Source organism: Asterias rubens, chromosome 16 (assembly GCF_902459465.1).
Source record: "Asterias rubens chromosome 16, eAstRub1.3, whole genome shotgun sequence".
Taxonomy (NCBI): Eukaryota; Metazoa; Echinodermata; class Asteroidea; order Forcipulatida; family Asteriidae; genus Asterias; species Asterias rubens.
In genome coordinates this window covers 11,574,266-11,599,340 of record NC_047077.1, presented here as the reverse complement: position 1 = coordinate 11,599,340, position 25,075 = coordinate 11,574,266, and the positions used below count along the sequence as shown (strand labels likewise).

General features: G+C 38.3%; 2 protein-coding genes across 2 annotated transcripts in view; one reads left to right on the top strand and one right to left on the bottom strand.

The window, feature by feature from the left end:
- Positions 1–470: 470 nt before the first annotated feature.
- On the bottom strand, positions 471–25,072 carry LOC117300931 (protein cereblon-like). The gene is made up of 7 exons (XM_033784795.1): positions 24,956–25,072; positions 21,494–21,640; positions 20,015–20,070; positions 19,238–19,317; positions 4,041–4,132; positions 2,769–2,833; positions 471–909 (listed from the first exon to the last, which is right to left on the bottom strand). The coding sequence occupies exons 1-6, from the start codon at positions 25,068–25,070 to the stop codon at positions 2,790–2,792; spliced, it is 534 nt and encodes a 177-aa protein (XP_033640686.1). The 5' UTR covers positions 25,071–25,072; the 3' UTR covers positions 471–909; positions 2,769–2,789.
- The window catches only part of LOC117300930 (meiotic recombination protein REC114-like), a 28,408-nt gene continuing 5,557 nt past the window's right edge, over positions 2,225–25,075 (top strand). Inside the window, exon 1 of the mRNA XM_033784794.1 lies at positions 2,225–2,514. The gene's annotated coding sequence lies outside the window, so the exon portion shown is untranslated. The remainder of the gene's footprint in view (positions 2,515–25,075) is intronic.

Here is a 25,075-nt window from a genome sequence, read left to right as displayed (position 1 = left end):
TATTTAATTTTGTTGTAGTTTAATTGAATCGCTTATAATATGGGATTTGAGGCATTGCATGGTGAGGTATCAATAGATGTTTCATTTGCTTAGCAATTAAGATTGATACTCACTCAAGATTAGTTTTACATGTAGCTCTTTGTAAAATCAGTCCAAAACTTTGTGATTAAAGGCAGTGGACACTATTGGTAATTGTCAAAGACTAACCTTCACAGTTGGTGTATCTCAACATATATGCATAAAATAACTAACCTGTGAAAATTGGAGCTCAATAATGAAAGATAATAATGAAAGAAGAAAACACCCTTGTCACACGAAGTTGTGTGCAGTTAGATGGTTGATTTTGAGACCTCAAGTTCTAAACCTGAGGTCTCGAATTCAAATTCGCGGAAAATTACTTCTTTCTCAAAAACTATGTCCCTTCAGAGGGAGCTGTTTCTCACAATGTTTTATACCACCAACCTCTCCCCATTACTTGTCACCAAGAAAGGTTTTATGCTAACAATTATTTTGAGTAATTACCAATAGTGTCCACTGACTTTAAAGTGTAATTGCAGTGAATACAAAATGCAGGCTTTTACGTACATGTATTCCAAGTCCATGTCCAAAATGGCAGCTGTGGCTGCGGCTGCGGCTGTTGCTTAGTGTGTTGCTATGGGCCTCCTATGCTTTGATAGTTGTTCACTTGGCGATCAAGCCATTGCCATAGCCGCTGATCTAGACACACGCCTTTAGGGTTCAAAATGTGAATATTTTGCCGCACCAAATGGGACATTATCCTCTTTAATCTGAATGTTATATCAACTGAAACAGTGCCGTCTCTGAGTTCAAATGAAGGCCTGTGATTGGCACATGACCTTTACACACTCCCATTGTTGACCTCAGCGATGGCTGCCAATGAATCAGCTTCTGAAAATAAAGTGGATTTTATTATTTTTTAATGTGCTTATCCGAGAAAGATTTTTAAATGGTGGTCAAATTTTAGAGGGTTTTTTCTCAAGGTTGTAATGTGGCATTATTCTCTTTGAATCAAGGTTTAGATAAAGGGGAATGACGTCAACAACTCGGCCCAGTTTCATAGAGCTGCATAAGCAGACAATATTGCTTAATAATTGTCTGCTTAGCAGAAATGAGCAGGACACCAGTCACAAAGTGTACGTGTGACATGGTATTTTGGCTGGTAATCCTGTTCTGGTAAGCATAATTTCGTTGTGCTTACCTATTTTTGAACAAAAATAAAATGAACTCTTAAAATGTAATGATTAATTTTTTCAAATAACCAGTGCCATAACTTATTTTTTTGGCAGGCACTAGATTTTCTAAAAACCAGGAAAAAAAAGAAACCTTTTTAACCAAAGTTTTTGGACCAATCCTTTTAAAAATTGAACAGTGTTTGAATCACATGCTTCGTGCTACATTAATTCAAAGTTAATACGAATAATGTTTCATGCAATAGTTGTTGTTTTTACCTCCATATTTTGTTAGTTTCTGTGATTTGTAATGTGTTCGGCATCAATGTGCATTTTTGTATAAATAAATGAAAAAAAGCTATTTTTGTAGTTTTTGCAAAGGAGGTTTGTTTTTGTTGTGCTTTATTCAATTTTATAATTTTATAAAGACACTGGACACCTTTGGTAATTTTCAAAGACAAGTCTTCTTACTTGGTGTATCTCAACATATGCACAAAATAACGAAGCTGTGAAAATGTGAACCCAATTGGTTGTCGAAGTTGCGAGATAATAATGGAAGAAAAAACACCCTTGTCACACGAAGTTGTGTGCTTTCAGATGCTTGATTTCGGGACCTCAAAATCTAATTCTGAGGTCTCAAAAACAAATTCAAATATTTTAGTGGAAAATTACTTCTTTCTTGAAAACTACGATACTTCTTTAGAGGGAGCCGTTTGTCACAATGTTTTATACTATCAACAGCTCTCCATTGCGTGTTACCAAGTAAGTTTTCATGCTAACAATTATTTTGAGAAACTACCAATAGTGTCTAGTACCTTTAAAGGAAGTGACTTAACTTAGAAGAAAGAAAAAAACTTAATAAGTTATTATTTTTATCGGTCGACCTTATTTTGATAGCCGACCTCCGTGCCTGATGCAAGAGGGCTCAATTTCATAGAGCTGCTTAAGCACAAAAAATAGCTCAGCATAACAATTATGCTTACCAGAATAAGGTTACCAGCTAAACAACCATATCACATTTACAATTTGTGACTGGTATCCTGCTCTTTTTGTGCTCAGCAGAACATTTTAAAGCAACATTCTCTGCTTAAGAAATTGGGCCCTGGAATTGTTCATTTCTTTTGTTCACTTGGTGTGTGGAGGCCTATTCAAAAAAACATGTGCAGTCAGTCTCTGCCTTTGTGTGTGGAGTCCCATTAAAAAAACACATGTGCAGTCAGTCTGCTGGATGTTGTGCATGAGTAAGGTTGTACTGGTATTTGGTGGAGGGCTGTGTAGGTTTTGTCAAGGCATTGCCAGAGATAACCCAGGTGCTATGACCCAAGTAAGTTACAAGCTTTGACTTATAAAAGGGGAAAATTTCTGTATCCTGCCATCACTTTTTCATGTGTTATAAAATAAATTTGTATCTAATTCACTTAAATGAGATATTCCTTTTGGTAAAAATGAGTTAGAAAGTGGTGGCAGGATAAGTTAAGTCTTTGTAGCTTTGTTGCATATATGAACAAAATTCCCTTGTTCTATTCCTTGTGTCATATTTTTGTGTATCCCTGATGAAGAAAAGACATGAATACTCACTTTTAAGGATAAACTGGTATGTTATCTAGCATAAATCTTGGGTGACATGACTAGGGAATCTGCATCTAAACATACAACAAATTGAGTAGAAACAAGAATTGGAATACAAGTGGGAGAGGAAGGTCAGGGTGTAGTCAGGTTGAGTGAGAAATTGCCTCTTTCTCAAAAACTTTAGAGGGAGCCGTTTCTCACAATGTTTTATACTATCAACAGCTCTCCATTGCTCATTCTGAAATAAGTTGTTACGCTAAGAATGTTGTTGAGTAGTTACAGTGTGCCTTTATCAGTACACTTGCACTCTGACAGATTACAGGCAAGGAATTCCAAACTGGTTGGGAGGAAACTCATTGAATACTTACAGTGTAACATTTATTCCAATGCTGTCGTACAATACAATAATACAATATTGAACATTTATATCGACTACAAAAGCAATATAGTATGAGGTATGACTTATTAGGTACTCAATGGTTCAATGAGACAACATTTAGGTATAAGGTTAAAGGAACACGTTGCCTTGGATCGGTTGAGTTGGTCTTTGAAAGGCGTTCTGTAACCGTTTGTTATAATATATGGTATGGTTAGAAAGATGTTGTAAAATTAGAATACAATGATCTACACAAATATGCCTCAAAATTGCGTGGTTTTCGTTTTACCTCGTCGACAAACATGGTCGGCCATTTATGGGAGTCAAAAATTTGACTCCCATAAATGGCCGTCCGTGTTAGTTCGCGACGTAAAATGAAAACCACGCAATTTTGAGTGATACTTGTGTGGATCATTATATTCTACTTTTGAAACATCTTTCTAACCATATGCATTTCATAACAAACGGTTTCAAACGCTTTTCATACACCAACTCGTCCGATCCAAGGCAACGTGTTCCTTTAAGCAAGATGCTTTTGTTCCCTAACCTATGGACAGACAAACATTAAGTATGACACAACCAAGGTACAGTAACATGGACCTATATACTCTCTTATTGTAAAAGAGTGAAAAACCACTCGTTTGCCATAACACTCTTGCAAAGAGCCATATGGCGGACAACTCGTTTTAGAGTGAAAGACGGGTACTTTCAACTCGATTTAGGGTGAAGTTCGTTTTTCATTTTCACTCAAAAAGAGTGACACTAATTGACTTTCACTCTCAAAAGAGTGAAACTTACACCACTCGGACAAGAGAGTGAAATTTTCACTCTTTTACAGTCATTAAGAGAGTAGGACAAACAAAAACAAAGACAAGGGACAAGGACAGACGTACCAACCAACTTACATTCCTGATGAATGAGATGATTTAAAATTAGTCCGTAGAATGTTTCTTCCGAGTCTTTGACACCTCCTTCATAATCATTAGGTTCAAACGACCTAAAGGTACAGACAAAAAAGAGATATCAGGTTGAACTTACTCTCCTTGCTCTAATTTTGGTTTGTTTCATTTCATGTTTTTCTGGGTGTGAGGCTAAGGGCCTCCCAGAAAAGTGAACTTGAAGTACAATCCCGGCCATATTTAATTTTGTTTGGCCCCTGCACCTCAACCCCTGTTGCCCTGTTTAATGTTGGCTCTTCTTGCGCGGTCTTTTGCCCTCCCATCAACATTGACCGGGGGGGGGGGGGGGGGGGGGGGGGGGAGAATGTTTATTGTCATGGGGAAGTGGACAGGGAACTTTTTATTGTTACATTGCAAATGGGTAGCCCCGCAAGCATTTTGGCCAGAATTGTAGCTTAAGACTGAGAGAATGCAGGAAGTTTCGTTTTTAGACCCCAGAGAATTAAGTGGAGTGGAGTGGAAAATTACCTCTCAAAAACAATGTTACTTCAGAGAGAGTCGTTTCTCACAATGTTTTATTCCCATAACTCCATGGCGACACAGCCCCTTTAAATCTCGTTTGGTCTGCCGTAAAATTTTAAATTTCAAACAAAGCAAACTATAAAAATAGTGAACAACAAAAGTAAAAATCGCCAACAAGATCTGACAATAATTGCATGAGTTATAATTCTTTTATTACTTTACCAACAACTAAGTTTACATGTAATCCTACATACAAATACGAAATACATAAACATTACTATCAAAGCTTATAACAATTTGTGAATTGCAAGGATGTCATTGTTGAAAAAGAAAAGTCATGAAAATCAAAACAATTTCCGGGGGGGGGGGTGGGGGGTTCCTTTCTTTTCTTAAAAGAAAACAGGATTTCAAATTAAAAACAGAGAAATCACTTCCCCATTAGGAGAAAATTATCTCTAAATGCCAATTACCTAAATAGTATTTGGTTATATACACTAGGGAAACGAAGACCAAGAACTTGGACATTTATTGTCTGATAACAAAATAGATCAAGGCACTTCTAAACTGCATAGGAAAGTTTAAACAGTCATGTTTTTTAAATAGCACTTTTCAAAGGCAGAGAAAAGCGTTTTGCATTATTATTTCCACTGACCTCTTCAATTCTAAACCTTAGAGTGAAATCTATTGTTTACATCCCACCCGTCTATGCCAGGCTTTAAAAGCTCAGCCTTAAACACCTACCTGAGCGGAATGTTTTCAACGGAAATGGTATTGTAACTTGTTTATAATGCACTTGTTCACCATTTTAATGTAATTTTGATATGTGTACACTTCTGAATTTTTTCGTAATTATCGATTAAAAAATCAGGCCCCAACCTAAAGGTTTTGAAAAACTAAAAACACTTCTGCCGTTGAGAGCGCGCTACGAAGGACAATGCCGCTGGCGTCATTTGTGGGAGTTTGCTTTGTTATACCTCCACGCTGCAACAAAGCGGCTTTACAAATTGGATCTCCCAACTATGACGTTCTGAGAGTGATTACGTAACGGGGCTTTTCGCAAATCTCTCAGAAAAGCGCTGGATAAGGGCATTCGAAATGATTGTTTTTTTACACAATTGAAATCTATTTATAATCATATGACTCGATTTCCTTATTCATTGAAAACATTTGAAGTGAAATTCACTTCAAATTTTGACTAAGTATTGTTTGAAGCTTTGCATTGTGTGGAGAAATAGGAAGAAACTATAAATAAATAGTAAACTTGCGGGAACAACCATGTGTATATCTCTTAGGGTGAGTGTTGGCTCTGAAAATAGCCAGTTGGGTCTCAATGTTTTGAACAGTATACTCTGCTCTGGTTGAAACATTAGCAGCTGATTTCACTAAACTTTATGTAGATGCGCCATAAATGTTACACAAGTGGACTTAAGCAGTTGCGTAAAGTTTTGTGAAATCGGCTGCTAGCCATTAAGGATTTTTTGCTTGCCATATACATTGTAGGTCCTTTTTTGTTGGTAAGCAGATGGCAACAGCTAACTCAAATTTCACATTCTAATTACGCATACACAAGGTTAAAGGGGTATACCTTCAGTCAGTAATTACTCCAAAAATTTACGACGATAAAAACTGAATAGATGTTAAATTTGCATCGGGGATAAAAAATATTATTTGGTTTGAATACACCCATATATGTCTACACACCGTATACTCTGTACTTTCCAAGGTTCTGTGAAAAAAGGCACCGGCATATTAATTGGGTGGGATTCGAACCCATGACTTTTGCTATTCTAGAGCAGATGTCTTACCAACTAAACCACCGAGATTGCCCGGTAAGCTACATTCCCAGCTATATCTCGTTGGGTCCCCGTGCTCCCTTTCAATGTTGGCTCTCATTGCGCGGTCTTTTACGTTCCAATCAACATTAAGCGGGGAGGACAGGGGACGGGGAGACCATGTTTACCAGGGGGAAGTAGACAAGGAATGGTTTTACATAACGTTAGGAATGGGTGGCCCAAGAATTTTGGCCGGGATTGTAGAAGCAGTTAAAAAAAAACTAATTGTAAAACAATTGTACTGGGAGCAGGATTAAAAACAATTTTAAATTGAGATAAATTTTTGCATGAAACATTTCTCAGATTGCATATTCCAATTACAGATTGTTCTTAATACATGGACTGTAAAAGCACTCCAAATTTTGTTGATGTTATCTCAAATACGTTGCGCGCTGTTATCTTTCGAAATAAATTTTTCACAGGCTAGTTTTAAAGTATATTTCTTTACAAAACTTGAAATTACAAATCTTACAATTACAAAACATGTATACATAATCCCTTTAAGCAAACCTAAAATTTAAACAGTTAATTACGCACACAAAGTAGTTGAAACAAATAAATCTAAACAATGGCCTAGGCCTGCCCTGACAACAAAGAAGTATCAGGCCTGTTTCCTTATGCAAGTCTTTTCACCAGTAACATTGAAGTCTTATATAGCGCACGTATCTACCAAACAAGGTACTCAAGGCGCTGAGTGTATAGAAACTTTCAGAAAGAAAGGTTATTGCAGTGATGGATTCTGAGACCCAATTATTTAGCACCTTATAAGGGTTTACAAGGTGCTACTGCGCATATTTAACACCGGGGCGAACCCCTTCTCTTTTCGATAAGTTACACAACACATGGGACCAACGGCTTTACGTCCCATCCAAAGGATGAACAATGGTCAGGTGTCTTGCTTAAGGACACATGTGTCACGGCTGGGGATTCGAGCCCACACTCTGCTGATCAGAAACACCAGAGTTTGAATTTGGTGCTTTTAATCGCTCGACCACGACACTTTCGTATTAAAGCCAATTCTTACAATACTACAACTACCCGGTCAGTTATGCTTCAAATCTACAGTACAAACATACACCCAAATAATTCTGATTAATAACATTTAATAATAATAACTAGTTTTTGTATCTCGCTTTATCTACGGGCATCTCAAAGCTCTTAACATTAAAGGAACACGTTGCCTTGGATCGGACGAGTTGGTCTATAAAAAGCGTTTGTAAATGTTTGTTATTAAACTGATATGGTTAGAAAGATGTTGTAAAAGTAGAATACAATAATCTACACAAATATCCATCGAAATTGCATGGTTTTCCTTTTACATCGTGGACTAACACGGTCCGCCATTTATGGGAGTCAAATTTTTGACTCCCATAAATGGCCGACCGTGTTTCTTCGCGACGTGAAAGTTATGAGTCCCTTTTATGTAGCGGCACATAAAGGTACTCCAGGTGCTGCGACGCATCCAGCAGCTACTGCCAGAAACAGAGGGGAAAATTGATTCTTAGCAATAAGTGCACTTGTGTTTGTTTTGTGTGCGTTACACAACACACAGGACCTACATCTTTCTGTCCCATCGGAAGTTAAAAGTGTTTTAAGGACACAAAAAAGAGTCAAGGTCGGGACTCAAACCCACCCTCTGCAGAACTCCAAAGTTTGAGTCCAGATACGATTGATTGCTCAGCCGGCCCTGACACACAGTGGTTATTTAAACCCTCATGCCAAATAATTACACATATGTTCCGACAAACCCCAAACTAATATTTTCCAAACCCTAACCCTAACACTAACCCATTACCAACCCAGCCCTACCCCCAACCCCAACCCCAACCCCAACCCCAACCCCAGCACTAAAAAAAACCATCCCTAACCTTATCCCTTACCATACCCCTAACCCAAACCCCTACCTCAACCCAAACCCAGAGCATCCTCCTTTTCTTCGCATAGAGTTTGTCCGAAACTCTCCCTTTCCCGCAAAGAATAAGTCAAAGCATTATCCTTTTCTCGCATCAAGTAAGTCCAAGCATTTCCTTTTCTCCCATAGAGTTAATCGGAGCATTCTCCTTTTCTCGCATAGAGTAGTCCAAGCATTCTCCTTTTCTCGCATAGAGTTAGTCCAAGCATTCTCCTTTTCTGACATTTTCTTTTCCAAGCAGCTGTTTGTGATGACATCAGTTAGTGTTCCATCTCTTTGGTTTTACTATGTTTCTGCTCCACACATGTATGCCATTGTTGTCAGGACGCATTGATTATATGTGATGCGATCAAGCTAAATGAGTCAATTGTCAGGAATGTCAGTGTGGAGAAAAAAGCCAAAACGAACCAACAGGGAAAAAATTTATTTGTAAAATTTAAATGTCTAAATATGCTTTATTTTAGTTTGGTGACCTCCTTCCTAATAAATAACATCAACAAGTGGTTAAACTTGGCATTGAGAGAAAATATGTAAACATTTTCAAAAAACGACTAGGCTTTAAACCCTTTTCTCAGTTTTATTCTTCCGCGTGGTGTTTCCACTTTTCACAATTACTGTTGATGCGAACCAAAAGGTTATAGCAACATGGGGATGTACCGGCATAAATTATACTCTTTTCAAATACATAACAAAATAAAAAAATTACTTGGGTCAACAAACAACTCACTTTGACTGATCGCATCACATTAATTTTCTTTGGACTCGCTTTACTGCAGATTAGTACGAGGTTTTCTAAGCTCGCACACTATCAGTTCCTCTTCTTCACATGCCGCATCGTGCCATTTATTCTTGGAGCCCCAATATCGTGACAAGAACGCACACTGCTGGCCATTATTGCCGATATTGTTGGGCTGTCCATCGTCCCAATTCCTGAAGCTGAACCGACGTCCTTCCCATCCGCATTCCCATTCCCCCTCTTCCTTAAAGTCGTTACAGTTAATCCAAGCATTCATTTTTTCCGGTATCAAAGTGACCATAAAGTCATTTTCCTCCAGGGACTTTGGGGCAGCCATGACGCCCCCGAATTTCATGCACTCATTATTTGCACTTTGCCATGTTGATCTAGATTCAGTGACACGGTAGCAGAAGTCTCCCCAATGATGCCAAGTTTCCGGGCAGGCAGACACAAATGTATGGCATACAGTTTTGCTTGGATCTGTGCTAACCACACTACCATCAATTGGAAAAAAACAGTAACTTAAGGATTCAAATAACACTAAAGAAATAAGGACACTTGAAAATATCATCTTGCAGCAGTCTTAATGCTCTGCGAGCGCCGTTCAACAAACTCCTGCACAGCAACTAAAGTAACATTAAGTTCAAACAGAACAGAAGTTCAACTGCAATCCACGCGAAGAGTCAACACTTCACCGTCAATTCAATTTAAATTGCACCCCGCCTGAATCACTGGTACCACTGTCACCACAGCCTGTCTTTACAGTGCTGTTAATCTGAGTTCGGTGATGTCACAACCTACCATTCTCAGTTATTGTCTACCTCAAAATCCAGCACAACACCTAAAGTATTGTTGGGTTTAATCAGAATTGACGCCAGATGTGGGAACACAATCCGTTGTCATCAGAGTCAACATTTCACAACAGGTAGACTCGGATTGTATTTCGCTTGAAACACTAGTACTGCTTGCACCACGGCCCGTCTTTCCAGTGCTGATCTGAGTTCGGTGGTATCACAACCTGACCATTCTCTGTCGTTGTCTACCCAAAAGTCCTGCACAACAGCTAAAGTATCGTTGAGTTCAAACAGATTCAATGTCAGATGTGCGGACACAATCTACTCCAATTTAAGAGTCAACATTCCACAACTTGACTGTCAATTTAATTCTAGTAGATATAGGCATTTGCCTGTGGTCTCTGCTCAAATTGTACGCTCCTGAATCACTGGTACTGCTTCCACCGCAGCCCGTCTTTCCAATGCTGCTGCTTTGAGTTCAGAGATATCACAACCCTACCATTCTCAGATGTTGTCTACCCGCGCATCTTTGATTGAGCCACGGAATGATGCACCAACTTAAGAGCAAGTTGGAGTGAGGGACTATAGTTGACTCTTGACGACCATTGGACGATTTTGCCTGGTACCTAGGATGTATTGCATGTGTAGGAGGTAACCACATGAAACTTTGACTAATGGTTGACAAAATGGTCGCTGCTCGACTTGCTCTTAACTGTACACAAAATAATTGTATAATCTCAGTTAATTGTTGCAAATGAAGTGAAGTCTCTTCCACAGAGAACTGGTGATGATATCCAGACGTGGTGGGTTCACATCCGATGTGTGATTTCAATGTCCAATAACGGAATAACACTTTCCTCAAGCCGATGATGTTATTTTGCAAAGCACTAAACTCAGGACACACGAAACACACAGGCACGTCCACACGCAGTAGGCACCAGCATGTCTTCACAGAGAACTGGTGTTGATATCAAGAGGTGGTGGGTTCACATCCAGGTTGCGTGATTTTAATGTCCAAAAATCGAATAACACTTCCCTCAAGTCGATGACGTTATTTTTGTACAGCGCTATACTCGGGACACAAGAAACACAAGGGCACGACCACACACAGTATGCACCCAACCAATACTGTTCATCAAACCTAGGAGTTATTAACTGTTACCAAAGACATTTCATCATAGCCCGGGCCAATCAGGGGAGGGATGTACCAGGCAGCCTCATCAAGTTTCAATCAACTGCTTGGGCTTATATAAGTGGATTTTCAATGTCAAAATAACAATCAAATTATGATCTGCTTTATGTTTTGGCACTATTACTTAATAATGCCAAAGTTTCCTAATTCCTATTATTGATTTTTTTTTTTATATTGCCAAAGATTTTTATAGTGTGCATTAATTCACACGGCCAACCAAGGTAAATGCCTAATCAAATTAAAAATAACTAGGCAAGGTTTGTTACCAATTCTCAAGGAAATAATTAAAAACAAAAACCACTAAGGATAGATGCGTATGATCTGAGCAACGCACAGGGAAGCCAAAATCTATACCAACGAAATTAGGTATTGATTGATTGATCGGGATCATCAAGGACTCAGAAAATTATCACAGCACACCAGTTACATAATCAGAGTGCTACTCATCTCTATTGAGTTTGGGTGGTTCTAAAAAGAACCGTTTGTTTCAACTCGATGTTTTGAGCAGTATGCTCTGATCGTCTTCTGGAGAAACTGTACACAAACATGCTCAGAGTCAAATCCATCAAAAATTTCATTCAGTGAGAGACATTACAAACAGATGCAAAATATAGTCTAACAAGCTGAGTTTGCATTTCCAAAGATTTTTTGTAGTGTGGAGAAATTCACTGATACAGTGAAGAAACGCACTGGTCTGATCAGCATACAGTGTACAGTGTCTAATTATAAAAGTAGGCTCTATGATAAAAAAAATATAAAAAAATCAAGGCCTTGGTCAAAATGAAATCTTCCACCAAAACTGAACAATGATCAGAAACTACAATGCCACTTTCAAATCAATATTTTAAAGCAGAGAATGTTTCAAATGGTGCATCCTTTCTTACTAAAAGAAGCCTTAGTTATGAATCTTATGACAGACATGCTATCCCTTTAAGCAAGATGACAGACATGCTATCCCTTTAAGCCAAAAGATCTACAGTTGCGAACCTATTGAAACATTTCCCTAATTACTTACAGCTTAGTTTTTATTTATAGGTATTGGTATGAATAAATGGTAAGAGATATTGATTTTTTTTTTACCCAACCCACAGTCCTTAGCTTTTCTAGTCTCCACGAAACAACCCAACTGAAATATGGCTTGGTTTTTTTTATTACTGTTCAATCTAGATGTATACAATAAAACTAAAATGTATATTCAAATGTAAATTTCATTTCTAAAGGTAGTTTTATTTTTGAGATATCGCCCGAAAATCCAGAGCGAATATTTCCTTGCAGGAAGAAATATCCCAAATAGGAATACACAATCTGAAAAGCGTTCTCAAATTCACATTTTTTGACACAAAAACTGGCACATTTTTAACATTACATTGTATTTTTCTTCAAAGTAAATTGTTTCTCAAAATGCTTTATTCAATCGAATGCTGCTTTAGGCTTCTAACCAATAGTTTTGTATTGCCATTAACCTTCAAGGTTGGAAATCAGACAACAACAGTTGCTAGAAAAAAATATTGTTTTTAGTAAAGACCTTCAGTCAAATCTTTTAGTTTAAGAGAAACATTATCTTCTTTACCACAAATTCACTTGTTTTCAACAAACACATCTTAAAATGGTGTCAACATCTTAGTTCTTTAAGGCACTGGACACAATTGTAATTACTCAAAATATATATTAGAACAAAAACTTGCTTGGTAACGAGCAACAGAGAGCTGTTGATAGTAAACGAAATTGTGAGAAACATCGCCCTCTGAAGTAACATAATTTTTGAGAAAGAGGTATTTTCTCACTGAAATATTGAAAGACTTCAGCTAAAGCCTTTTATTTCTACTAGAGAGCACTTAAATTTGTAGGGTCTTTCATCATTTTCTTGCAACTTCGATGACCAATTGAACCCAAATTTTCACAGGTTTGTTATTTTATGCAGATATGCGGGATACACCAAGTGAGAATACTGATCTTTGATTTAGCAAACGTGTCCAGTGCATCAGGGATAAAGAATACTATATTTGGTGTCACCCTTACACCAATGTGTGTAAGCACTGTATACTCAGTGGGTCCTGTGAAAAACTCGGAGTGGGATTCAAACCCACGACCGTTGCAATTTTAGAGCAGATGTCTTACCATCTTGACCACCGAGATTGCCTGGTGTCTATATAGTTTGAATCCTATATTTTTTAGGAGCGGGTTACAGAGTGCAGCGGGGTTATATATTAAATGTAAACTGAATTACTGTTGCTCAGTAAAACAAGCTGCACCACGCATGAACGAGACTAACAAGATGATTATAAATTAAGTTCGAGATTTTCGGCAATATCTCAAAAATTCTACCACCTTTTTAAATGAATATTATTGTACTAACATTTAGTACAGAATTCAAACAATTGAACTGATCCAAATACGAGTTTATTTGCCTTAAATAAGTCATATATTATTATTGTGGTTTTTATTCTTGGAGCCATTTTTTCTTCAAGAGTAAATTTTAGTGTTTTACATTTCTGACCTGTTATTTTTGTCTGTAGTATCTTTGTAAATATAGCCTTTTCAAAGTACATCAAAGGATCTGTGATCAAGAATGTGATATAAAAATGCTGTTTTATTCTTATTTCATTTTATCACAGCATGCAAAAGAAAGATACAAATTTCCTTTGTGCCGCTAAACCCTTGAGTCGTTGTAATGTATACTCTTACATAGTTGATTTTCATGGACAACAGATCTGTTACATTTGAAAGGAACATTTAAAAAAACATATGATAATATAAGTTATCACACAAGCGTGAGTGGAATACAGAAAAATATAGCGCTTCTGCACCCTATCCAACGAGGCCTTCGCGCTATATTTTCCGTATTTCCACGAGCGCACGTGTGATAACGTATAAAATTTATCTTCAAGCAAACTTGGCGCGTGACATAGAACACACAAGACGCAAGTAGTGATATTAGCCGTGCAATATTAAGTTATCACACATGCGCGAGTGGAATACGGAAAAATATAGCGGGTCTGCGTCCATATCCAACGAGGCCGAAAGTCTCACTTGCAACGCGCAAAATTTGAAATTTCAGAGCGTTATTTCACGCACACAAAGTTAAGAATGTAGTTTTTGCACTGTCCGTATACGGAGTGTGACAAAATGACATTTCACAATACGCACTGTGTAAAAAAACAGAGGAAGTAGGAAATAAAACAGAGGTCGTAGCATATATGTTTTTATCCCCCTAGTAGTTCGAGCTTCTGATTGGTGGATTAGCGCGTACTGGAAGATAAAGGTTTTTATCACCACTCAATTCTGCGAATCTGATTGGAGGATTAGCGCGTACTTGAAGATAATTATATTTCACCCAATTCTTGATGCAGTAACTGAAAATTTACTGTAAAGGCTCAAGGATTAAAGCAGCAGGTTTCTTACACACAGCTGGAAAACGATAAGAGCAGGGATAATCATGCCACTTTCTGCCTGATCTAAGTGTCAGTACAGCACAGTCCTCATAATAATTATTAAAACCTTCCTTTTCACCCTGCCCAGAATCCCAATTCCTATCTGTGACCACCATGTCACCCTCCCTGCACTCCCATCCCTCCTCCCTCTCTTTATCATTACAGCCAATCCAAGCATTTGTTGAAATCAATGTCACCATGAAATCATTTTCTTGAAGGTTGCTTGGCACAGCTAGAACCCCGCCCAAAGTGAGGCATTGGTCCCCAGCCTCTTCCCAAGTATAAATTTTCTCAGTGACTTGGAAGCACGAGTCACCCCATGGTTGCCAAGATGCTGGACAAGTAGCTACAAAAATATGGCACTTTTGGCTCTGAACAATAATTGTACTTAAAGCTGACAAAATTAGAATCGCAGCAACAGTTATGAAAAATGACAAAAACATTATATATGTTTGTAAACAGGTAAAATGCAGACGAAACAATAGTTAAACTGAAATATACTTAATAGACCTTTGTCAAGTGGTTAGACTGCAGGACTTGCAAGGTTGTGGGTTTGAATCCGGCCTGACTAACCATTGACTTCACAATGACTAGAATAAGTAGTGTCATCTAGTTAATGAATCACAATTTGTTAAAACAGTGTTTGTATAAAACAATGTTTGCTCATTCCCTTGTTGGAAAGATAATCTAACCACACAAAACACTCAAAAAAAATACACAAACAAACAACACCCCCAACAAACCTGCTGCTATGGGGATACAAAAAGTTGATATCACAAAGAGTTGAGACTAGTCTTATCTCAAGTTAAGACGAGTCACGCGTCTAAACTTCAGACTGTAGCCTCAAGTTTTTACTATATGGACTAGTCCTAAGTTAGAACTTTCTTTGGAAAAGCGACTGCAGGTTCTAATGGCCACTTGAGTACACCTACTTGGATGTAAATCTTTGCCAACTGCACCTTTGTAAATAGTCAATTGAAAAAAAGTTGAACATTGCAAGTTGTATAAATTTGGGAATAATACTGATAAATTTGATAGCGCAAAGGGTTGGTCCAATAAGTCTGACTGTGTCCTTATGGAATTGAACTGTTTTGTTCATACAAGCTGAAGTTTTCAATTTAAATGTAGCGAAATGCTAGAAACTTGACTCCTCTTCATATTATTATTTATTCTAACTTTTCTCGTTTAATTTTCTTGTTTAATCGTCTTGTGTATTTTTATTCCCTTGTAATACCCATGTAATTCAGCGTCCAGCTGCGAAATTGGTCTAATAAAATATAAATATGAATATGATATATATTACCACCAAGTTCAATGTTTAATCAAACAATTAAAAGGAACCGTTTATCTGTATGTAGTCAAGGCTTAACAGTCGTAACTTACTAAGATCCTAATCATCTTACCACCACATTCATTGTTTAATTGATGGAGCTGTCCATGTGTGTGAAGTCAATACATCTGAGTTGGTAACTTTTTTGCCGCAGCAAACTCTTCATGTGGCCGTAATCACTAAAGTGTATACTGGACAGGTCCGCAAAAAACATTCACATACAAATTGAAGAACAACTTCCCTTGATAATTCTAAACACAACTTTTTTACAAGTCACTTGAAGATGAGTTTTCTTGGATGGCTGTATCATCAAGGGGATACAACCCTCTTCAGTTGAACATGTACAAAGAAAACAAGTGGTTTAGAAAATCCGGGAAAAAAATTCCTCAAAAAGAAAATTCTTCAAGGATTCAGGACTCTTTCACAACGTCGCTGATTAAGCAGTTCGAAGGGCACGGTCGTCCTTCAAGGAGGGAATTATTTTTTTACAAAATGAGCAGAACTTTTACAGTCTGCAGTTTTGAGGCATCTCCTTCTAGATGCGTAAGGAGCACTTTCCCATCTTCAAGATTGCTGTTTATGTTCAAAGAATCTTCTTCCTTTTGACAGAGCCAGTGTCTTGAGATTGCTCAGAATATAGAACATAACTCTTGAAGTTTCGGCGTCTTAAGGGTATCTAAGACAATTGTTTGCTGATCATGAAATTCAAATGACGACAAGCTTTGATTATATCAACTCGCTGTATGCATAGAATGAATTTGCGCAATTCGCATTCAAGTTTGCTTGGATGTATTATTCAAGGCAACTAGGGCATAAGACGTCACTGAGCATGTGTTGAAGAAAAGTTCAAAGGATAAGAGCTTGGTAGTTGTATCTCAAAGAATTACCATGAAGCTCATGTGAACAACTTTAAATGTTCCCATAATGAAGTTTTAGGAATCACTCATTCGTGGGGGTCGACAGAGCTACGGTCCCCACAAAACCGGCACGGCTGATGCGATCTGGTTAAAGCGGGACCGAGAAGACAGACGGGGACTATGGCCCGCCTGGGTTGAGGGTACAGAGGCAACCTTGATTAGGTCTAGTGGCAGTCCTCCCGGAGCACGGCAAAGTCAGAATCGATGCAATCGGAGGAGAGGGCTCCTGGAGGCAAGTACAGATTTCCACCCAGAAATGATGGAAGAAAGAGATGTTGATGTGATGATCTCGAACTCTTAAAAAAGTCTGTAATCCAGAGTTGATGTCCAGTGCTTTAGCCAATATGAAGATAGTTCGATGGAGATAACTGAACAGAGATAACAGTCTGGATCCCAATTAACATAGACTCCTACAGGTGCACAAAACTAATGAAGATTGCCTCAGAAAGTTGAAGTTCATCAACACGAGGGACTAATAATGTAGATGCCATTTGCCTTCACTTTATCATGACAGTCCAAGCACAGTCCGAGAACTTCAATAATCTGGGTAGTTGGTTTGACTGACTTAGGAATTCCTGTGGGAGTTTTTTTATGCAGATTTTCAACCAATGGGAGCGTTGATAAATAAGAACCGCCCAGATGACCAATTAAACGTGTAACAAACAGCTGCCCTTGAATTACCAGGCTGAAGATGCTATTGCATCTGGTGTGAGGTTGTGTGAGGCTGTCACTCTCACCTCCAGTAAGCATCACCTTATTGTTATTATTAACTTTTCTGATACAATGTAATCAGGCATCGTAGTTTAGTTAAAGGTAGGATCATAGACTGGTCAAATACTTTTTTTTTTTTAAACATTATGAGACATTATGAGAAGCACTACAGGTGTTGATAGTATAGAACATTCTAGGAAGGGATTCCCTTCCAAGTACTATGGTGTGGATACTTTAAAATAAGAAAATAAATGTAAAAAAAAAAACATTTGATCTGAAAAAACGATTCATGCATGCATCGTTTCTAAGATTTCTGTGGGTTGGTGTCTAGAGATGCAGTTGGTACCCACTGTCAGCAAGCTAAATGTGAACGGATTCTACCTTTTTTCAAAGTTTGTTGCTGTTTTATATAAAGCAAGTAGACACCGTATTTAGCTGAAACTTTCATATATGTAACTTTACTGTTTTTTTTTATATCTAATTTTGCCTAAATCAACTTTACGTTGACAAAAACCAATGTACATGTATGCCCCTTTTTCTTGATTCTCCCTATAGACTGTATTGAATATGACGTCACCGTTTAAATATCTGCCCTTCAACATGGCGTCTGTGCGTCTGTGTGCCTGTGCGTGCTGCGTGCTTCTTTGATGTACGCATTTGGACGTGCATACGGTTTGCCCTACAAGATGGCGACTTTCAAAGCAAAAAAGGGGTTATTCAATATGGTCTATATACAGGGAGTATGTGATAGACCGCTTATAGGATTATTTTTACATTTTATTTGGAGTGCACTTCTTTCTTCTTTTAATTAAGATCCAAACGCCATAAAAATTAGTGATTTTCTAGGATTCTTCCACACTTTCTAAAATCCAATATTTATTGTAAACACAAATATGAAAACATTTTTAAGAAGGCAACAAAAACCAGCTTGATTATTATTTTTTAACTGTTGTAGTTTTTCTGGTATTTAAAAATCAATTGACTTTCCCATTAACACCCCCTTTCCCCAAGTGCCTGCGGTATTGCTTTTATGAGAAAGTAGCTAATTTTCTTTACATGGCCTCGTATTAAACTATCTTCTGATTATAAGCAACAGGCTCGCACCACTGCTGAAGGGAAGCAAATTAAGGTTAATTAAAAATTAAAAATTAAGTCCTAAACCACGGAGGTAGACAGTAGAGCAACCAAACAATAGCAAAAGGCCAACATCAGCCAAAAATAAACCCTGGCCTATTATAGGCCTATAAATTGTATTGTTTCGTAGTCCATGAGTAATTCAGTAAGTAACTAATTATTCTTGAATAACGTTAGCTCCAATGAGAAACAAGTGACCGTGAGATTCAATAAAAACTCGGCTAAGCACAGAAAAAAAACTACAATGAAGTGATACACAACACATTATAAACTAGTTTAAAAAGCATTTTTCAGTAAACAATTTGCGCAAGTAGCTGTTAAATTTGTTAGAAAATTCTCTCAGAAGAGTTATTTATAATCATTTGCATAAAGTAGACTATAGGGACAAAAGGTACAGGTAGTTTTTTTTTTTGATAATTGTCAAAGAGTAAAGACTGGTTCTCACTTTGTATATCCGAATATATGCATAAAATAACAATCTGCTAAAATTTTGACTCAATCGGTCAACAAAACTGTAAGAAAGTAATTGTTGATGAAAAATACTTCTTTCTCTAAAACTGCATTACTTCAAAGTAGGTCATTTCTAACTTTGTTTCATAACAACAGCTCTTCCGAGAAAACTTTTAGGGGAGTTCATTTTGGGAGTAATTATCAAACTATACCATCCCTTAAAAAGTTTAAAGGCAGCTTACCAACCAAGGTGTGTTTTACAGTGTGAACAATATACTATCCTCCATGAGTAGGAAGGGAACCAGCTATCCTGTGAATAAACCTGTGATATAAATAGAAAAAAAAAATGATTTTTTTTTTTTTCTCTCAAATTTTCCGAAGGAGGCAATGACATTTCAGATTCATAGGAGAACACAATTTTTTGGGTAATTTTCATTTTTGTTTATCAAATAATAATTTGAAAAATTTAGCTAGATTTGAACCAACGACCTCCGGATTAACGTGCTGGCGCTCAACCAACTGAGCTACTTGGCCCTATAATGGCAGTCCCCTTATTTTGTCAGTGTCTTTTTGGTCGGGGGTGCCAGTCAGATTTATTTGTTTAGGAACCTGTTCCCATTTTAAGGTTGTACTAATAGGCTTTCGAGTCACAGTGGTTTGGCTCAGTTTTATTTATTTCTGGCCATCTTAGAATGAGTTTGTTTTTTCATCTGATTCAAATAGATGTTCTTGCCTTCCCATTATTATTCCATTATATTATTAGTAACGGAACAGTAACAAATATTACTTTCTTGTATTGCTGAAATCTGGACTTTACAAAGGCTAGGAAACTTTTACCTGATCTTCATATCATTTCAACAGTTTTAATGATCAAGAAAATACACCGACAGCGATGTCCACATGGAGAGTGATTTTACACACACCATGCACACGTTGGTGGTACGTAGTGACTTTGGTTCGTAGTGATTTGGGTTTGAAGTGACTGACATCGAAAGAGACATCATAAAATAGAAACAAACCTGTTGTGTTTTTTTGACATCCGCAAGACTGGCTGTAATTAATTCAAAATACCTTCCTGATGAGAAAACCAACCAAACACATAATTCTGTTATTTTTTAAAACATACTTCTTACAAATAAGTTAGCATTTAATGCACTGTACACATGTCTTTTAAGAGATAAAAAGTAGAATGTGTTATTTTCAGTCACCAAGACATTCCAGAGAAAGAGCAATTGGAATAATGTTTGTTTTTTAATGTCTTAAAGACCCTGGACACTATTGGTAATTGTTAAAGACCAGTCTTCTCACTTGGTGTGTCTCAACATATGCATAAAATAACCAACCTGTGATAATTTGAGCTCAATTGGTCGTCGAAGTTGCGAGATAATAATGAAAGAAAAAACAACCTTGTCTCACAAAGTTGTGTGCTTTCAGATCCTTGATTTCGAGACCTCAAATTCTAAATCTGAGGTCTAAAAATCAAATTTGCGGAAAATTACTTCTTGCTCGAAAACTATGTCACTTCAGAGGGAGCCATTTCTCAACATTATGTTTTATACTATAAACTTCTCCCCATTACTCATACCAAGTAAGGTTTAATACTAATAGTTTTTTAAAGTTATTACCAATAGTGTCCACTGCCTTCAAAGGCAATGGACTGGACACCTTTGGTAATTGTTCAAGTAATGTTGATCTATGTTTGGTAATGAGCAAGAGAGAGAGCTGTTGATAGTTTAAAACATTTTGAAAAATGGCGTCCTGAAGTAACATAGTTTTGAGAAATTTCTCACTCAAATACTAAAACTTTAGGCCAGAAGCCTTTTGCTAGGAATAATAATAATAATAATAACAAATTCTTATATAGCGCATTTCACAATAAACCGTATCAATGCGCTTCACATTAGTCCCTTGGTCATTGGGCCAATAACATCCCTTTTATCCTTCTCAGCTCCCAATAGGGAGTATACAGCCCCGAGCTGCCGTGGCGCTCCAAAGGCTTTTTCATTCACAATATCAACCTCTGAGAAACGAAGTTGAGCAATTATAGAAAGTATCTTGCTCAAGGAAACAAGTGTCACGACCAGGATTCGAACCCACACTCCGGTGACATGGCATCAGAACTTGAATTCGATGCTCTTAACCACTCGGCCGTGACACTCTGAAAACACACAACTTTTCTTTCAATATTCTTTTGCAGCTTCGATGACCAGTTGAGTCCAAAATTTCACAGATGTATTATTTTATGCATATGTTGGGATTAACATCAATTGAGAATACTGGTCTTTGACAATTACCGAATGTGTCCAGTACCTCTAGAGGGTACGTTTGGTAATGACTCTGAAAATCAATGTCAATCAAAACTTGAAGGGGTTATAAGTTAAGCAGCTTTGGAGAATATAACACGTTTTTTAAAGATTTTTTTCACTTTAAAGTATTGCAGTAATTTGGAAAAATACATCACTCTTTGTCCCCCAAAATTTGAATTTAATTTTAAATACCTTGTGGATTTTTGAAGAGTTGAATGAGTATATTGTCCACACCCAGTATGGTGTCATTCCGTTGGTTCAGTGACAGGTGACTTGTTTGTCGTATAAGATCCGTTGCCTTGGTAACATCATGGCCACATTGTCGACAAAGCAGATAATCTACACAGTTTAAATGAATAATGATAAATGTAACATAAATATTAACAAATAATAATCAATGTTTATATATAGCTCTTCATAGGCAGTGTTTCTAAGCACTTTAGAACAGATAATAAAATAGCTGATTAAAACAAGTGAAGGCCATGTCACACCTGGAAATTGTCAAAGGTATTAACACCAACCCCACTGCATGCAAAAGGACTACTTCAAGGCAGTAAAACAAGCTGTTCTCTTTTCTTATACTATTTTACCTTGGAAATTGTTTGTATTGTACAAATCGAAAGCAAAATCTAATTAGCTTTCTTCCCAAGTAACCATGACAACCATCTCATCTTATAGGCTTTTTTGATTGAGAGAGGAATGTGATTTACGTGCATCGGATTCGTTCTGACGGCATCGGATTCGTTCTGACGGCATCGGATTCGTTCTGACGGCATCGGATTCGTTCTGACGGCATCGGATTCGTTCTGATGGCATCGGATTCGTTCTGACAGCATCGGATTCGTTCTGACGGCATCGGATTCGTTCTGATGGCATCGGATTCGTTCTGATGGCATCGGATTCGTTCTGATGGCATCGGATTCGTTCTGATGGCATCGGATTCGTTCTGACGGCATCGGATTCGTTCTGACGGCATCGGATTCGTTCTGATGGCATCGGATTCGTTCTGACGGCATCGGATTCGTTCTGACGGCATCGGATTCGTTCTGACGGCATCGGATTCGTTCTGACGGCATCGGATTCGTTCTGACGGCATCGGATTCGTTCTGACGGCATCGGATTCGTTCTGATGGCTTTGGATTCGTTCTGATGGCATCGGATTCGTTCTGACGGCATCGGATTCGTTCTGATGGCATCGGATTCGTTCTGATGGCATCGGATTCGTTCTGACGGCATCGGATTCGTTCTGACGGCATCGGATTCGTTCTGACGGCATCGGATTCGTTCTGATGGCATCGGATTCGTTCTGACGGCATCGGATTCGTTCTGATGGCATCGGATTCGTTCTGACGGCATCGGATTCGTTCTGATGGCATCGGATTCGTTCTGATGGCATCGGATTCATTCTGATGGCATCGGATTCGTTCTGACGGCATCGGATTCGTTCTGATGGCATCGGATTCGTTCTGATGGCATCGGATTCGTTCTGATGGCATCGGATTCGTTCCGACGGCATCGGATTCGTTCTGATGGCATCGGATTCGTTCTGATGGCATCGGATTCGTTCTGACGGCATCGGATTCGTTCTGACGGCATCGGATTCGTTCTGACGGCATCGGATTCGTTCTGATGGCATCGGATTCGTTCTGACGGCATCGGATTCGTTCTGACGGCATCGGATTCGTTCTGATGGCATCGGATTCGTTCTGACGGCATCGGATTCGTTCTGATGGCATCGGATTCGTTCTGACGGCATCGGATTCGTTCTGATGGCATCGGATTCGTTCTGATGGCATCGGATTCGTTCTGATGGCATCGGATTCGTTCTGACGGCATCGGATTCGTTCTGATGGCATCGGATTCGTTCTGACGGCATCGGTTTCGTTCCGACGGCATCGGATTCGTTCTGATGGCATCGGATTCGTTCTGACGGCATCGGATTCGTTCTGACGGCATCGGATTCGTTCTGACGGCCGAGTCATCAGGGTGTGTGGGTTCAAATCCAGTTCATGGCATTTGTAATTGTCCTTGAACAAGGAACTAACTATTAATTGCTTCTCACCATCACCCAGGGCCCAATTTCATAGAGCTGCTAAGCACAAAAATTTGCTTAGCATGAAATTTCTTCCTTGATTAAAACAGGATTTCCAACCAAATTTCCATTTGTTGCATGTTCCTTTCTTACTGGTATCCAGCTGTTGTTTGCTTGTCCTGAAAATCATGTGGAAATTTGGTTGGCATTCCTGTTTTTATCAAGGGCGAAATTTCATGCTAAGCAAATTTGTGTGCTTAGCAGCTCTAGGAAATTGGGCCTGGGCAGCAGGTCAATGGGATGGGTGAGGGATGGTTTTGTGATTGATTTAGCTTGGTGGGCTACCCGATACGCACACTCCATCTTTTCGATGCCTAATAATAGCCTTGCTCTAAGTACTGGTGGGATCCCGTCGATAGAGGGCCTCCGTGCATGTGATAGGGGGGGGAGCAGCAAGTTCATCAATTTTTCCCAATCCCATCCCAGGTGCGATAATCGTAACCCTTGATCCTCCTCTCGTCCGACGGTCAGGGGGATGGAGGGTTACCATTTGCAACTATCCCAAATGCCCATGCGAGCTGTGCACAGAGTCAATTGTCAACCATGTGCAAATAGAGTTCTATAACTTCAATTCTAAAACCGATCTTTTAAAATGAAAAACCACAAAAATTGTTGTTTTAAAACAACCGGCTGCTCGTATTGATCGTAAGTTGTGTATATGAGTCATATATCATAATCATGTGCAGATGTTGTAATTAATAATTAAATTTTTTTATTTTAAATTTAAGATTTATCTTATCTTAGCTAACTAAACAGTGATAGCAAATAAATGTACCATTGCACGCTGAGTCACTCACCATGCTTTTTCGTTCCATCCGAAAAGTACCATTGCACGCTGCCAGCGTGCAATGGTACTTTTCGGATGGAACGAAAAAGCCGAGTAAAAACATCACTGCGTGCGCGTGCCTTTAGTAACGCAGCAGGTGTTACTGCAAGGCATTAAAATAAGTAAAATTTCTAGCATTCGGCTTCTACAATTAAAAATTGTAGGCCTACGCTTTGTTTGTTTTGAAAGTTGTATCTTTCAATCAAAATGACAAAGATCTACTTGGATGTTATATAAAACAAATAATGAATGTTTTTCATTCGTGCAATGGTGCGAATATGTTCATTCGTTGAAAGCTGGAATGTTCCATTCAACTCGGCTCCGCCTCGTTGAATAGAACATTCCATCTTTCAACTCATGAACATTATTCGCACCATTGCACTCATAAACATTCATTATGTGTATATTAATTGGCATGATTGGTGTGTTGTTTTTAATGATTTCGGGGGTACTTCATCTGATTTTGGAGACCGGGACGGGAGTTTATGCTCAAATCTAAGAGATCCAGGGTTGGAATAATTGTAAATTTACCATCAATTATTAATGACAGTACAGTATGAGTAGGGATATTGTCCCCATCAGCACAGTCTGCATGCTGCCGAGAATGCATGTCACCTCCACACAGTCACAGAAACAACCGTGCGTTTGTAACGTGTGACATGTGTGCACTCGACTCCACAGCATGTCACGATGTAAATAAGTGCATATATTGCATGAATAAATTATACAAACTGACCTTCCCATTCGTCATTATCTGTCTCGCCCCCTGACACAGAAAGCGTGAAAACGACGTACAAGAGGAAAATGTCATACAGAACTGATGATAAACGATCACAAATTATTCTGGCCATGTTTA

Excerpts from the sequence above, each read along its gene's own strand:
- LOC117300931 (XM_033784795.1), bottom strand. The coding sequence starts at position 25,070 with ATGGCCAGAATAATTTGTGATCGTTTATCATCAGTTCTGTATGACATT. Across the intron at positions 21,641-24,955 it reads AGATAATGACGAATGGGAAG|ATTATCTGCTTTGTCGACAA; the intron begins GTCAGTTTGTAT and ends TAAACTGTGTAG. Across the intron at positions 4,133-19,237 it reads TGTAAAACACACCTTGGTTG|GTCGTTTGAACCTAATGATT; the intron begins GTAAGCTGCCTT and ends CTGTACCTTTAG.